Raw genomic sequence first — 15,965 nt, 5'->3', positions numbered from 1 at the left:
TATATATAATATATAATAATTATATATTATATATAATATAATATATATTATATATTATAATATATTATATATATAACATAATTTATTTTGTTATTTTGTTATATAAATATGTATGTGTGTGAGTGTGTGTGCATATAAAATCTATAAAATCTATCTATTATCTACCGATCTAGTTTCTGAGGCTTCTTTTTCATTTGCTCCCCATAACACTTTTTACCGTCTTCCTTAGAAAACAGAGATGAGTGGTCACTGATCCCATGACCACGTCTTGACTTCAGAGGCTTTAGAGACAATGGACTACATTAGAGGCAGAGTAACAGTTAGGCACAGATTCTGGCACTGTGTGACCAGAATATGAACAGCAGTGTTGCCACTCACTAGCTTTATGTCCTTGGGTGCCTCTTTGTGTTTTAGTTTCTTAATCTGTAAAATGATGATACAAATAACCCTTACAGTTATTGTGAAGATTAAAGCGTTAATTTCTATAAATTGTTTAGAATAGTGCCTGGCACTATTTACTCTTATTTGAGGCCAGAAGAAGTCCTTTTATTTATTTATTTTTTTTACCATTACTCTGCTACCAGAGATAGAGAAGGGGTCTGTATAAACAAGCATATCCTGGGCAATAGCTTTATTTATTATATTCTTTAAACCGAAGATATTATGAAAGTCATTGTTTCAGAATCAGATTATTTTCTCTGTCTTGCATGTTTGTGTGCACAGGTTTCTGTGGACGATCGCCTTAAACAGCTTCAGGAAGCCCACAGAGATTTTGGACCCTCCTCTCAGCATTTTCTCTCTAGTAAGTAGTAATAAACTGGACTGGTTGCATTAATGGAATGAATTAGCATTTTCTTTCACTTTAATTCAAGAAGCTGTATTCCTTGCAGTAAACATATTTCTTTAGATAGATGGATGTAAGGAAGTATTAACATCAATGAAAATATTACTTATTGGTTATTATTTGTAATAATGTAATAACAAGTGAGAAATCTTCAAAGTAAAACAGAAATGAATTCATCTTTAGCTATAGCTTTTCATTGGACTGTCTGTTAGGAGAGCTAACATAATATCATATCATCATTGCTTTTTCATAGTCAAAGATTATGAACTTTTTCATAATAAAGAAATCAGTTTTATATTTAAAGTTTTAAATTAATTTTTCTCTTTAAAAAGTGCTTATTAGTTTAAAACACACCTGCACCTTAAAAAAAAAAAAAGCCACTCTTCATAAATCTTCAAGTGGGAAGATTTTGATTTATTAGGCTCACTGCAATTATATGTAGCTTTTCTTCTAGTCTAGTATTGCAAATTTAGCCAAACCAACTATGTAGAGTTTTATTTAATATTTTTCTACTGGAATTTTTAAATTTATGGACCATTCTTGAGATCTTGAATAACCAATTCGAGTTCCTACTTTATTTATCGTTCACTGCCGAGGATACTGAAGAACGCAGGATTTATAGTCAACCAGACTGAGTTTAAACATTCATTCTGCTACTTACCAGAACTGTAAATTTCTGAAGGTTGATTTTGTTGTCTTAAAATATCATATTACCTATTTCCTCTGATTGCTTTGAGAACTCAATGACAAGGCGTATCCAATTACACAAAGCACCTAGCACGGTTCTTGACACAAATGCTTTCAGTAAATATTAATTCCTTTCCTTTCAATTCCTTTGGCAAATATATGTAAGAAAGCAATTTGTTTAGTTTAATTCAATTTAAGTAAACTTTAAAATCAATTTAAACTTTAAACTTAGGGCAAAGCTTATTTCTCAATTATGATTTTTTTTTTTTTTTTTGCAACTGCAACCATAGAGACAACTGAATAATACTGTATCTTCTAACTTAATTGATTACATTTATACTTCCTCTTTATCTTTTTGTCACTATTGATAAACTGCTTTACCTCAGTTAAAGGTTGGGCTTTTCTTTTACAATTTCAAGAATCCTAATCAGTCATTTCCTGCCCCTTCCTGCCCGATAGCTCTCTACCTCTCACCCTCCTCATTCCCCCCACCCCTTTTTCTGTTTCACCAACCTGAGACCTTAGGTAGTGAATCTTTCTGTGGTGTATAGGCCTTCCTGGAATATACTATGTACCTGGATGCCAAGACACGCTTTTGTTGTTGTTTCTTTTTTGTTTGTTTGTTTTGTTTGGAGACGGAGTCTTTCTTTGTTGCCAAGGCTGGAGTGCAGTGGTGCAATCTTGGCTCACTGCAACCTCCGCCTCCCAGGTTGAAGCAATTCAGTAGCTGGGATTACAGGTGCACACCACCACACTCAGCTAATTTTTGTATTTTTAGTAGAGACAGGGTTTCACCATGTTGGTCAGGCTGGTCTCAAACTCCTGACTTAGCGATCCGCCCACCTCGACCTTCCAAAGTGCTGGGATTACAGGCGTGAGCCAGCACACCCAACCGCCAGAACACATTTTTAAAGTCCGGATACCATCAATGTTGGTGAAGTAAATAGGTTTTCCATATATTTATTAGATATTAAGTATTCCGGATTTCTGAAGCTCAGTTTTACAAAATGCAAAGCTATGTGCCAAGAACAAATGAAAGAGGAGTTTACAAAATAATTGAGAACTGTCTGTACCGTTCTAAGTATCAGTTATCTTTAGTATTAATTAAAGGCTATGCTTTCACCTAGCAATCGCTCTCACAGTAGAAAGCAAGTGCACATTCTTTTGAAAGTGAAATATGGTGAAATTTATACACATTTTGTGAAAGTCAAATACATGTCCTTGTGTTTTCTAACACTGACAGTCCAAAGAGGTGGAAATTCTTCAAATTAAACCAATTATTAAAATGAGCGGAGAAGTGTAAACAAAGTCCCAATTAATAAATTTAATAATTGTTATCCTTTGCTGCTTGGAATCTTGGCTTTATTATATTTCTTGGACTTTAGCCATGGTTATAAAAGAAGCCTGTTTAGTTAGGCGCAAAATAAAAACTGACCTATTAGCCTGGTGCCAACACTGAAATGAGGTTGGCCCTAATGAGAAAGGTAACCTACCTACTTCCTCATTTTCATCCCTTTTTTATGTTCCATGGGCATAGATGGAGAAAAGAGTGCTTGCCTTTTGTAAGGAGAGGAAGAATTGTTGAGTAGAAAAATTGCTCAACTAGTGTTCAGAAATTCTGAGATCGCATCTGAGCTCTGTCATTTATTTACTGGGTATCAGTCTTTCGGCAGGTTATTTTATCTCTACACATTTGGTTCCTCATCTATCAAATGGAACTTGAATGTGTATCTTGCTGGCTTCCTTACCAAAAAGATATATTTGAAAATGCTTGGCAAAGTTTAGAATGCTGAATAGTTGTAAAATATTAATGTGACATGAAATTGGGAAAAAAAGGTATTGGTGACAACTGGCTACCTGAGGATCTGATAATATTTGCAAATTATGAAAATTTGAAGTATTATTTGAATTTTTGTGTTAGTTTGCTCAGCAAAATTCCTTTATGGCACTAGATTCACATATACTATTCTTCTTAAATAAGTCTTAAAATAATTGGTTAATGTAGAAATAATATATTTTTAGTAAGAAGTAACTAGAATTGTAAAAAAAAAAGTACCTCAATTAAAAAAAAAACCGTAAAATCTCAATCATAGTAATGTCTAGTGAAAAACTAGGAGACTGAGCTCTCTGTGTGTTTCAGATGAAAATAAGAAACTGGGATTTTTATGCCTAGATGATTGCCTTGGTTCTTCACAACTTTTGGCCTATTTTTAAATTTTCTCTTATTAAATTTTATAGAATTGAATTTGTTTAAATGCCATCTGTACTCAATAGCTACTCCTGTGACTATGATTAGTCATCTGGAAAATTCAGTCTTGAAAAAAATCTAATTTTTAATCTGGATGTACCAGGTAAAATTAATTTTGGTTGTAGCTTTATCAAAAATATATATGGAGTACAGTTTCCAGATGGCACCAAGCTATAAATTGTAGTGCTTATAAACAACATCTTTTAAAAGTTTAAAAGTATTTTTATCAACAGTTTAAATCAGTTGGTATTAGACCTGGAACTGATATTGTTTCTTGTTTTACTTCAAATGAATCCTTAAAGCCGTTTTTTTGTTTGGCCCAGTGGATCTCATAATTATAGGAATCCAGCTCAGAAACCAGAGTAGTTCTTTGAATTTGCTATAAAACATTCAGTTGTTTTGCATTAAGGTGTAAGGCTTTTTGTTTTTCATCGTTTCCAATAATCTCCCTTTGTTTCCTCAGCGTCAGTCCAGCTGCCGTGGCAAAGATCCATTTCACATAATAAAGTGCCCTATTACATCAAGTAAGTTGATTTTAATTCTCCTTTATGATACCAAGAAAATTGTGTTTTACTGATAACTTAAGAGGCTTCTCCCCCTATAGCTTTTAAAAATGGAATTTAATTCTATTATCTGAAGGAAACTATCATATATTTAATATTAAAAAGAAACTAATTTTAAAATGAAAATTTTATTTTTCATTTATCAGGTTAGGGATATAGATGTGTTTAGCTGATATATTTAAAAATACTCCAGCCTGAGCAACAGAGTAAGATCCAGTCTCTAAAAAACAAAAAATAAAAAGTTGGAAACAATGGCAGAATTTCAAAATACTCTTTACATTTTTTTTTTTTCCGAGATGCAGTCTAGCTCTTTGTCATCCAGGCTGGAGTGCAGTGGTGCAATCTGGGCTCACTGCATCCTCTGCCTCCCGGATTCAAGCGATTCTCCTGCCTCAGCCTACCGAGTAGCCGGGATTACAGGTTCGCGCCACCACACCCAGCTAATTTTTGTATTTTTAGTAGAGACAGGGTTTCACTGTGTTGGCCAGGCTGGTCTCAAACTCCTGATCTTGTGATCTGCCCACCTCAGCCTCCCAAAGTCTGGGATTACTGTACAAGCGTGAGCCACCACACGCTGGCCAAACTGTCCCAATTCTAAACCATTTTTCTTCCTCCAAGAAAATCCATATAAAAATGTCTTGTACTCTTCTCATTTATTCCACCAATAAGAAATAATGATTTATCATAAAAAGTTAAATATTGTCAAGTTTTTCTTCGTCTTATAGAAATTATCAGCATTGTTAGCATAGGCTCACTGTTCTTTGATTTTGTTGTCCAATTAGTTTCTCTTTCCTGCATAGTGTTTCTTCTTCTTATATGACATATTATAAGATTTTTGTAATTTACACAGGGTCTTAGTAGGCTTTGATCCTTGGCTTAGGCTATATATTATTGTAGAACAGAATGATAAAATACTACTTCTACAGTCCCTTGAAGTGTAACTTAGTAAATATATTAATTTACAGTGTGCTCCAGCGATGAGTCATAGTTGACTCTATTTTGTATGTTAGACGAACAGCATCATAATCATGACAACATTTATGGTCAGGAAACAGCTCTGTCTCAGGTTAGCTGTGTGGCCTCAGGTAAGTCAGGTGAAGACCTCTGGGCCAAGTTTCCTTTATATCATTTCTAACATGGGGTGTGATATCCCCAAAATCTATGCAAATGCTCATAATCTGCTCTTCCAGTATACTTCCTGAAAACGTTGTGTGAAGTCAGTGTTAGTGAAATAGTCTTTTCTTGTAATTTTTTACTATAGTCTGAGATGTATCCTCAGAGGGAAAACCAGGTTTACACAATATATAGTAAGCATTATATGTTACTTTGTCTTATGGAAGTTTAATAATGTATAATGCACTGAGTTGTGAACTGAGTTAAGAATAAGATATTAAAGCAATTGATTGGTGTCAAATTTGCACAAGTAAGAATGGAAGGAGGTTAGACACTGGGTAAGTTGGCATGTCTCTAGGGAAAGAAGATGTGATTATCTAACTGAAAACATTTAAAACTGTTTACATTCATATTGTACACTATAACAATAATAATAGTAATAGTATTAGAGAACTTTAATTCACGTGGGTGAATATTGACTTGAATTTAATATTACAAATTTAAATATAAATCTGATATACTGTGGTAGGCAAAATAATGACCACCCCAACCCCCAAAAGATGAACCTGTGAAAATGTTAGGTTACATAGCAAGGGAGAATTAAGGTAACAAATGGAATTAAGATTGCAAATCAGCCCACCTTAAATTAGGGAGATTACTTTGGATTATCCTGATGGACTCAATGTAATCCCAGAGGCCTTCAAAAGTGACAGAGGAGACAAAGAGAGATTTGAGGATGCTAGCTACCAGCTTGGAAGGTATAGGAAGCAGACATGATCCTGGAATGCAGGCAGCTTCTAGAAGCTGGAAAAGGAAGAAAATGGGATTGTCTCTTAGAACCTCCAGAGAAGGAACATAGCCCTTCCAATTTTCATTTTATCGCAGAGATTTTTTTGTAGCAGCAATAGAAAATTAATGCATGTACTATACAAAAATCAAGAAGTTCACGCAAATTAATTGAAACTATTAATTTATTGAATTGACTTAGAATCCTTTATCATCTGATTTTTTTTAAAATGCAAACTGGGTTTTGGGAGTTTTACTAAATAAAGAAAATATAAATCTCTTGCTTTGTGTTTATATCATGATTATCTGTTTGGTTTGGCACTTTTAAAGTCCATCCTTAATTTTAGCTGTTTTTTAAAAATTAATTTCTTTATGTTCAGGTTAATTATATATGACTGGGAATTAAATTATCTAAATCAGAATTTCTCTATTTCAAAATGTTTATAAACTTGGAAGGATCTGGTAGGATTGTATTCTTGTTCTTAAGGGGCAGAGTTCTTACGGTGCTGATTGGTAGAGTGAAAGTTAGTTTTACCTGACTTCCCATTGGCTAGAGCACGATTACCAGTGCTGGAAAATAGATATAATACAATGATGGCAGGCATTTAAAATAATAACATTTAGGACTGCAGCATTCTAAAAAATCTTCTCCATCACCAGTAAAAGATTGGATTGTTTAAAATATATATAGTCTTAGTGTTAAATGACTTTTAAGTCTTCCAAACTTTTAGAAATGTGCCCATTTGTATAAATTCTCCTGTTTTCACAAAACTTGTTTAACCAGGATCTTTCATTGTGTAATTTAACAGTTTATTTCCTCATGAGGAAGGAACATCAAATTCTCAAGGTAGAGTTATAAAAGCCAGGATTTATGTGTGAAGAATTGTTATGAAAATAAAATTGAATTCCCATATGAATAACGGAGCAAATGGTGAATGTAAAAGCTTTTAATATACACTTCCCTTTGCATGGCTTCAAAAGTAGAAGAAAAATGTTTAAAACAAATTTCGCATGATTGTCATACAATGAGAATTTCCTGGAGCATATAATACAGCCAACAAAAAATAATATTCAGTTAGAAATATTCAGTGTTTTCTGTGTTTAAGTAGATCATCTGTGTATTCACTGTTAGAATATGGCCAGAAAGTTGAATGGAGACTAGGAAGGACAAGTTTTTTTTTCTGTCACATTTTAATTTTATAGATCAGTTAAAACCCACTTTGATGACTTCCCACTACATCTCTGTCTCTCTAGGTAATTCCTTATTAATATTTTGAAGTGTACTGTGGTGGCTTCATGACTCATGTGTTTGTAGAAAATGATAGAATATAAATCTGAACTGAAAGAGTCTATATAGTATAAATCCCTCTATTTGTTAATATCTTAAGTTAAAACTAACATTTGAAAATTTTATTTGCTCCTTCTAAGGCAGACTTTCTGAAACTGATCTAGTTATTTCTTTTTTCCCAGTATAGTACAATGAGAGCTCATTATATTCAGGGCTTAAGAACATTTAAAATGGGGCTGGGTGCAATGGCTCACGCTTGTAATCCTAATGCATGGGAGGCTGAAGCAGGTGGATTACTTCACCCCAGAAGTTGGAGACCAGCCTGAGCAACATAGTAAAACCCCATCTCTACAAAAAATTAGCTGGGCACGGTAACATGCGCCTGTAGACCCAGCTACTCAGGAGGCTGAGGTGGGAGGATCACTTGAGCCTAGGAGGTTGAGTTGTGATCACACCATTGCACTACAATCTCAGCAACAGAGTGAAACTCTGTCTCCAAAAAAGAAAAAGAAAAAAATTTAAAATGGTTCTTGCTGCCTTCACAATATACAAAAACCTGCCATAAAGCCAGTTCTCACTCATTGTAAATTTTTGGTTATGCACAAATTGTTCATTTCCTCAGCTAAAAGTTAATTTCCAGGGAGTCTGAGGGATAAGAGGAATGAAAGCTTTGGGTTCAGTTGAACTTTCTTAATGTGTCACGTTAACCATGTAAAATTCACTACTTCTCAGTTTGCTCCAGAAATAATAACAACAACAACATAATAAGTAGTTGCTGTGGGAAATAATAATGATCATTGTAATAAATGACATTTTTGAACAGTCATTTGCCAGGTGCTGTGCTGAATCTTGTGCACACATGATCTCTTAATTCTCTCAATAGCTGAGTGAAGTATAGGTACTATAATTGTCCCCATTTACAGATAAGGCTTAATGAATGATCAATAAGTACATTAAAAGTAATTAATAAGCACACTTACAGCTTGCTTGAGATTACACAGCCAGCAAATAGAAGAGCTAGTGTTTGAAGCCAGGGATTGTCTCTAGCCCCTGAACTCATCACTATGCAGTGCTGTGTCCTGCCCCCCATATTAGTTGAGTCAGAGGACGGAAGTTTTTAGTCCCATGGAAACTTTGAGTAGGATGAAGGATTATATTTAGGACGGAGGATAGTAGTGGAGAAAGTATGAGCAAACATCCTTCCTTTCCTACCATAGACTGGTTAACATTTACTGTGCACCTCCTATGTGCCAGCAACTGAGCCCAGCTGTCCAGGGTCAATGCCCATGCGTTTTCCACTACTCCACACTGCCTTTGTCTAGGCTTTTCCGTAGGCTGATTTCTACAGGACAATCTATTTTCTAGATGTTTAAAGCAGTTTCACGCTATGGTCTGATAATGGACAAAGGTGCTTTTTCATAGATAGGAAGATGTCATTCCCACAGTCTTTGCCAGTTGGATTTTGAGAGGAGTTCTGAGGTGGGAAAACATGCTAGTTGGCCTTCCTCTATCTTTCCCCATTCACATGGTCCGAATATTTCTGTCAGTGGGTAGATTTAAGTTTCTGTGAGTAAGATGACCAAAATGGCTGGCTTATAAGTCCTAAGGGACTTAAAACACAGATGGCTCTCTATACATTCGGCCTGTTGCTAAGTCACAGTATTTAATAGAACTTAGTAAGGTGTAATTAGGAAATATGGTTTTCCTTTTTCCTTATGAGATCTTCTCTAAAAGCTGAGTGGTTGACTTTTCAGTAAGCCTTTAGTTTTGCCACAAGATGACTATTTTGCTCTTGTGACAAGGTGTCACTATCACAATTTAACAATTCTATAGCTCTGTTTTCCCACTGGAGTCTGAAGTGCAGATGTTAATTCCTCATAGAACCCTAAATGCATGTACAATATCACACAACTTTCATTAGGAACATGTTAGTAACCTCTGTATACCATATATGTATACCATGAATGTCACATTCTCTAAAACCGACATTCCTCAATATTGTAATAAATTAACCAGCATAAACTTGTCTATATCTATAAAATTCACTTACATTTCTTTCCCTTGTTCTAACTCCCCCTTTGAGAGGATCCAAATCAAGATTATCTTCAATTTATTACGTCTCTTATTATACATTTATTTTCTATTCTTGTGTCCATTATTGATAATCTAATCCTGCAAAGCTCTTTTAGACACCCTTTCATTTCCCAAGGCCACCCTCTACCTGCCCTAATCCTTCAGTAACTGAAAAGAAATGAAGTTTGAAATAGCTGTAAAATCTTGGGGAGCATGTAGTAGTTGATCTTTATCGCAGTCACGCAGTTAGTTCATCTGCATAGATCCTATATACTTGTCTTGGCAGAACTGCACATCCGGTGTAGAGGAGAGAATTAGTGCATATTTCTTTAGAGGAATTGTGGACCAGCTTAGGTAACACAGGAGAAATAGTCCTTCCCTAAATAAGGGAAGAGAGAATTATCAGCAAGGCAATCTCCAAATACTCAGCCTAACAGGAAAATAAAAGCTAACAAAATATGTATAATGGTAACCATGAAGAATTAACATAAAGCATTTTATCATTAAAGGCGATAGAAAACTTGTCCCAGAACAAAATAAACCCATAACAAAGGTATAATCAACAATGAAAAATAAACATACCTCGCTCCAAAGGGGTCCCTACAGCAGCCTTTATTTCTCCCTTCGCTCTTTCATGAAGATGAGGGACAGTATCTTTTTGGTTCCAGTTTTTTACATGAAGAACTCTTGGACCACACTTTGAATCTCTTTCCAGAAGTGGAGCTTGTGGTTTTGGTTTTAATGATAAAGAAACAAAGGGATTATAAGCATAAGAAAAATGTACTAGAGAGTCTGTTTTTCTAATAGTGTGTGACTCTGCTTTTATTGAAAATAAATATTTAAAACTCACTGGGCCAACTCTGCTGGTGGGCAGGTAAGAATGAAATTGCTTGATGAAAGAATGTAAGTACTTTAGGATCACTAAACTCCTGGGCTTGGAGAGGCTTCAGATAAATGAATGTAAGCATACCTTGGCTAATTAAAAAATCTGAACGGCATGGAGCCTGCCCTGCAGCAGTCAGCAAACAATCACTGGAAAGAAATCTTATGTATTACTGGTGTCCTAGTTAATTGAGGTAATTCAGGTAAGATTGACATTGTCTTTGAGAGACATTAGGTAGTTCAGGACTTAAAGTATCACCTCTACTGCCATTCATGTACATATTGCTGGGGCTATGGAGTAGTATTTTGGCTTTGAATCTTCTAGATTACCCAATTCTATTGCATTATAATAGCATCATCAGCCTTACTGGACAATTTGATTTTTAGGGTAAGGGATGCCTTTAGTAAAGTTCTTCCATACAATATGGGAAGGATCTCTGTGGGGCCATTAAGAGAGAAAAAAAGATATCTGTACTTTATAATGATTAAACTTTTAAAATTGCCATTGCAATTAGCAAACGCACAGAAGTAATAATATTTAAAATTGTAAAATAAATAGAAATGTGCTGATTATAAAGTGAAATAATGCAGTAAAAGATTTTAGGTAGCCATATAGAAAAAATTAGAATGAATCCCTGCTTTTAAAAATACATAAATGAAAGAGAGAAAGTAGCACTTTTTTTTTAAGCTAAAAGCTACAAATCCAACTTTTAAAATCAAACTGAAAGGATGCAATGATCTGTTCAGCTGTGGTGGGAACATAATTCTGGTGTTAACACCTTCAGATGGGGCATACAAGGCTCCCCAGGGCCAGTGCAACAACGGACGGCCTGTAGGAATTTGACTGATGGTCTGAATCTCCCCCAGTCAGGGTTGGGTAGGAGGTGGGTTCCCTATGAATTCTGGGCTCGTATAGAAATATTATCAAGCTAGTGGCTCCCCTGGCTTTACTGAGTATGTGCATGTTTATATTTCCAGACAATCTTCTAGTACTCTTTAGACAGTTATCACCTGTCCCTACCCCTCATGTCTAGGCACATCAGTTTTGATCATTTATTCTACTACTTTATTCAAAAACAAATACAAATAAACCTTATCTTATTGTTTTGTAACACATGTTCTATTAGTCATACCTGCAACATTGAAATTTTGTATTTTGAGGTGTATGGTGTGTTCGCCTATTTTTATACAGTCCTTTATATGTTTGTATCCTTAAATCTACTCCTGAGTGTGAAATTATTTTAAGTCTGTGAGTGTTTTTTTTTTTTTTTTTTTTTTTTTTTTAAGAGACAGGGTCTCACTCTGTTGCCCAGGCTGGGGTACAGTGGTGCAACCGTGGCTCACTGTAGCCTTGTACTCCTGGGCTCAAGTGATCCTCCTGCCTTAGCCTCCTGAGTAGCTGGGAGCTAATTTTTTTTTTTTTTTTTTGAGATGGAGTCTTGCTGTGTTGCCCAGGCTGGTCTCACACTGCTGACCTCAAGCAATACTCCTGCCTAGGCCTCCCAAAATGCTGGAATTACAGGCATGAGCCACTGTTCCCACCCTAAATGCATTTTAAAGTCAAATCCTACAGAATTATTCATTACTTACAATGTAATCTACCTACCTCCTGTCTTCATTATTATGAGATACTAGTGGCATTTTTTAAGGAAGACTCCAAACTTTTATAGTACCTGTTTTGAAAGGGGATCATAGATCTTATTTGAATTTTGAACAGAATGTTTTTTTTCCTTAAAATCCTGACATTCAAATTTCTTAACTTTTTTCTTAAATTAACTCTTTGTTTCTAAAAGTATATCTTTGGATTTCCTGACTTTAAAAGCTTAGAGGACAGTGGAGAGTATTTATGAGTGGATGAAGAAGTTGAATATAACCTGAGGAATATATAAACTATTCCTTACCTAGCTTTCTCACCCATTATCTCCATCCTCCCCGGGGGCTTTTCACAGGCGTACACACACACACACACACACACACACACACACACACACTTGCACAGAGTGAGAATCAATGTTACTGATGTGGGTACTCCACATTCTTCCTATATTCTAGTCTTGGCTGAAACAAGTATTATAGATATAAATTCCAGAGTAAGTATACCACCTCTTAGATCTTAAGAAGGTATTTCTCAGATAAATGATGTCATATCAGATTGCCAACATTTGTTTTCACTCCTCATACTTCAGGCAGCTGAATGCAAAATTGATTAGTTGGGAGCTTGTGCTTGATTGCTGTGTATATGTAACTGTTACACGCATACATAAAGTAGATGTTCGCAGAACCTATATTTTGCCTGTGTTAGCTTCCTTTTCAGGAGACTTACGGTTTTCTCATAGCACCTTCCACCTTTAACACAATATATAATTTACTGACAATGTTTCTCGTCTCTTCTTTTATTTTTCCCCATCCTGAGGTGTGGCCGTTCCACTTGGCACCATGGAGTTCATTGCTAATGTTTATAGGTTTGGGTACAGGAGATTGGAAGCCAAACAGACGTGGGTTGGGTGGTGACTGGGACACGAGGAAGTAGATATGGTACAGTACTCATTTGTGAATTTTGTCTGTGAAAAAGAGAAAAAAGGTGATAACTAGCAGAAAATATTGATTCAATGTAGAGTTTATGTGTAGTGTATGTGTGTGCACGTGCACACGTGTGTGTAAGGATGGCAAGTCTGTAAACATTTATATTCTACAAACGATAGTCTTCTTGAGAGAGGGGTAACTGTGCAGCACAATACATTTTTAAGAAATTATTGGGAAGCAGTGGCCTTTGATAAGAAGGGGACAATTTCTCTGTTAAAGGGGAGAGAGGTTGACAAACTGGCAGATGGAGGAGGGGGTTCCTGATTTGGTGGTGGAAACATAAAGGAGTCGTCATCTAGTGGTATTTAGGTTTTCAATGAAGCGTGAGATAAAGTAAAATGATACTAAGGCAGAGAAAGAAACCAGTTTGAGGAGACAGAGAGCGGCAGTGAATTTCTATGAAGAGTTTGGGAAAGCAAGTTTATTAGGGAATGTAGTGCAGTTGCCAGGGGTTGGACATTTGAGGTTTGAAATCACATATTTAAAGTAAAACCAGTCTGTCTGTTGAGTGATTTTCTCCAGTTGTTTTTATCCACAGCTGCTCAGGTCCAGAGTAGGCAAGTAATTGAGCTGATCCAGGGCTGCGATTTGCAAGGGGTGAGAGAGAAGCAAGGGAGATGAGGTTATTTGTAATGATTCTAATGATAGACTATGGACTCAAATTTGGACAGATTCATCAAGAAATATTTTAAATCCTTAATTATGCAAATATACTTCCATATCAAGAGTTTAGGCTTAAAATGAGACTATCTTTGCTTAAATCCCATTTCTTTTACTTACTATAGGACCTTGGGCTAGTTGTCTAAGCACCCTCTGCCCTAGTTTTTTTTCATCTGTAAGATGGGGACAATATTGTCACCCCAATCATAGAATTGTACTGCAAATTGAGTTTTCACATAGAAAAAATTTACCCAAAAAAGTTTACTTGGTACAAATTGAGCACTCACATAGCAGGTTGTTATCCTCATTAATATCATACATCCTGACCTAGTATGTTATATTTTACTTTGCACAGCAAAGAAGAAATATTTCTCTTTCTGTGATTGTCTTGTCTCAGAGCAATATACATAGTTCTTGTCCCCACATTTGTATTTTTACTTAACTTGTCTTTAGTTTTGTTCTTTTATATGCCTTTATGATTATAATTGGAATGGAATAATATATAGCAAACCTCTCAAAATTCAGTTATAAGCATAAAATTGGATAGTTAGTAACAATTAAGTATATTTGGGCAAGTGCCAGTTTTTGGACAAGCAAGATACCTTCTGATCATCCTTTAAGGTTTCATGGAAAAATATGAGACCACTCTAATGAGGACAAATGGGTTTAAGAAGTATCTTTCCCAGAGCAGTCATTTGCCCAGAAATCAATATTTTACCAGTCTGTCAAAAGTACATGCATGACCTTAGCTGTTGATTCATTGTCTTACATATTGGACAGTGTTGCGGCACAGCATTTTTGTGTTTTGGTTGCTGGTGCTACAATCTTATATTATTTGTGTTTTACTTTCTGTGGCATAGCAGTGTACATTGTTATGAATAATAACAGGTGGAGGGATATACCACTTCTTAACCTTATTGGCTTAATGTTTTAATAAAGTTCATAAAATGCAGGGATTATATGTTATCCCAGCTGGGGCAGTTCAGAGTAAAGGGGCACTTTTAATAAATATACCAGGACACGAATGTATAATTCCTACATACAGTCTAGTATAAAGCATGAAGCATAATTTTCAAAATAGGTAAAATCTTAACTGTTATACAAATGCAAAAACATGTTTTGTTTAACTCATAATAAGGGAGCCAGTGAGAAGTTATAATAGGTTCCAAAGAGAATACAAAGTGTCACATATTTATAGTCAGATTAGGGATGCTAAAATTGAATTTACCTCTAAATGCAAAGCTGACAAACTGGTCAGTATCCAGAGGACAATAATCAATTGCATTCCAGTAGGCACAATTTGCATTTATATGGACAGAAATCATTTGCATTACTATCTGTTTTCTGCAGTTTGCAGAGTTTAAAATAGCTCAGAGATAATTGAAGCTGGCTGGGAGCAGTGGCTCATGCCTGTAATCCCAGCATTTCGGGAGGCCGAGGTGGGCAGATCACTAGATCAGGCGTTCAAGACCAACCTGGCCAACCTGGTGAAACCCTGTCTTTACTAAAAATGCAAAAATTAGCTGGGCATGGTGGCGCATGCCTATAATCCCAGCTACTCCGGCGGCTGAGGCAGAAGAATTGCCTGAACCAGGACCAGGAGGCACAGGTTTCCGTGGGCCAAGATTGCGGCACTGCACTCTAGCCTGGGCTACAGAGCGAGACCCTGTCTCAAAAAATTAAAAAAAAAAAAAAGATAATTTAAGCTTTACAGGATAGCCACTGATTACTTTTGGCCACAGCAAAGATCTTCACAATTTTTCCCTACACAGGCAAAACTGGGATGGCTGGCCAGGCTAGTTACATGTCACATGTTCTCACTATCGTTTGCTTCATGTGATTTTATACTTAATTGTTAATTGCTACTTTGTTGGGCATTTATTTATTTATTTATTTTATTCTTGGATAGATTCCCATTGCTGTTGCCTTTTTAAAAGAGGAATTTTTGTAATAAAATCATAATTTATTTTAGAGCTTGTCAAGCTGCACAATATGAAGTCCCACTCCCCGTTCATATTTGAGATTAATTAGAACCCAAGCTGTTGTTATTTTGGGGGAAAATGCTACTTTTATTCTGTTTTGGTTGCCTACTCTGGGAGAACTTCAGGCATTTTGGCAAGAGGAGCTGAGCTATCTGCAGCTGTTCAAATACTTTACGCCTTTGGGTTCATTGTGGATTTTGCTTTAACCCTCTCCCCTGACTCAAAAAAGAAACCAGCAGCCAACTGCATCTACTGT

The 15,965-nt window shown here is 35.7% G+C and overlaps 1 protein-coding gene across 14 annotated transcripts in view; it reads left to right on the top strand.

The window, feature by feature from the left end:
• The window catches only part of UTRN (utrophin), a 536,298-nt gene that overhangs the window by 439,028 nt on the left and 81,305 nt on the right, over positions 1-15,965 (top strand). For all 14 annotated transcript variants that reach the window (XM_032274352.1, XM_032274350.1, XM_032274358.1 and 11 more), the window contains 2 exons: positions 724-802; positions 4,243-4,303. In XM_032274352.1, the coding sequence (XP_032130243.1) occupies positions 724-802; positions 4,243-4,303 (140 nt within the window). The remainder of the gene's footprint in view (positions 1-723; positions 803-4,242; positions 4,304-15,965) is intronic.

This window comes from Sapajus apella, unplaced genomic scaffold (genome assembly GCF_009761245.1).
Source record: "Sapajus apella isolate SASKATOON/1434 unplaced genomic scaffold, GSC_monkey_1.0 scaffold6, whole genome shotgun sequence".
Taxonomy (NCBI): Eukaryota; Metazoa; Chordata; class Mammalia; order Primates; family Cebidae; genus Sapajus; species Sapajus apella.
The sequence above is the reverse complement of the archived record's forward strand: the minus strand, read 5'-3'. Positions and strand labels throughout refer to the sequence as shown.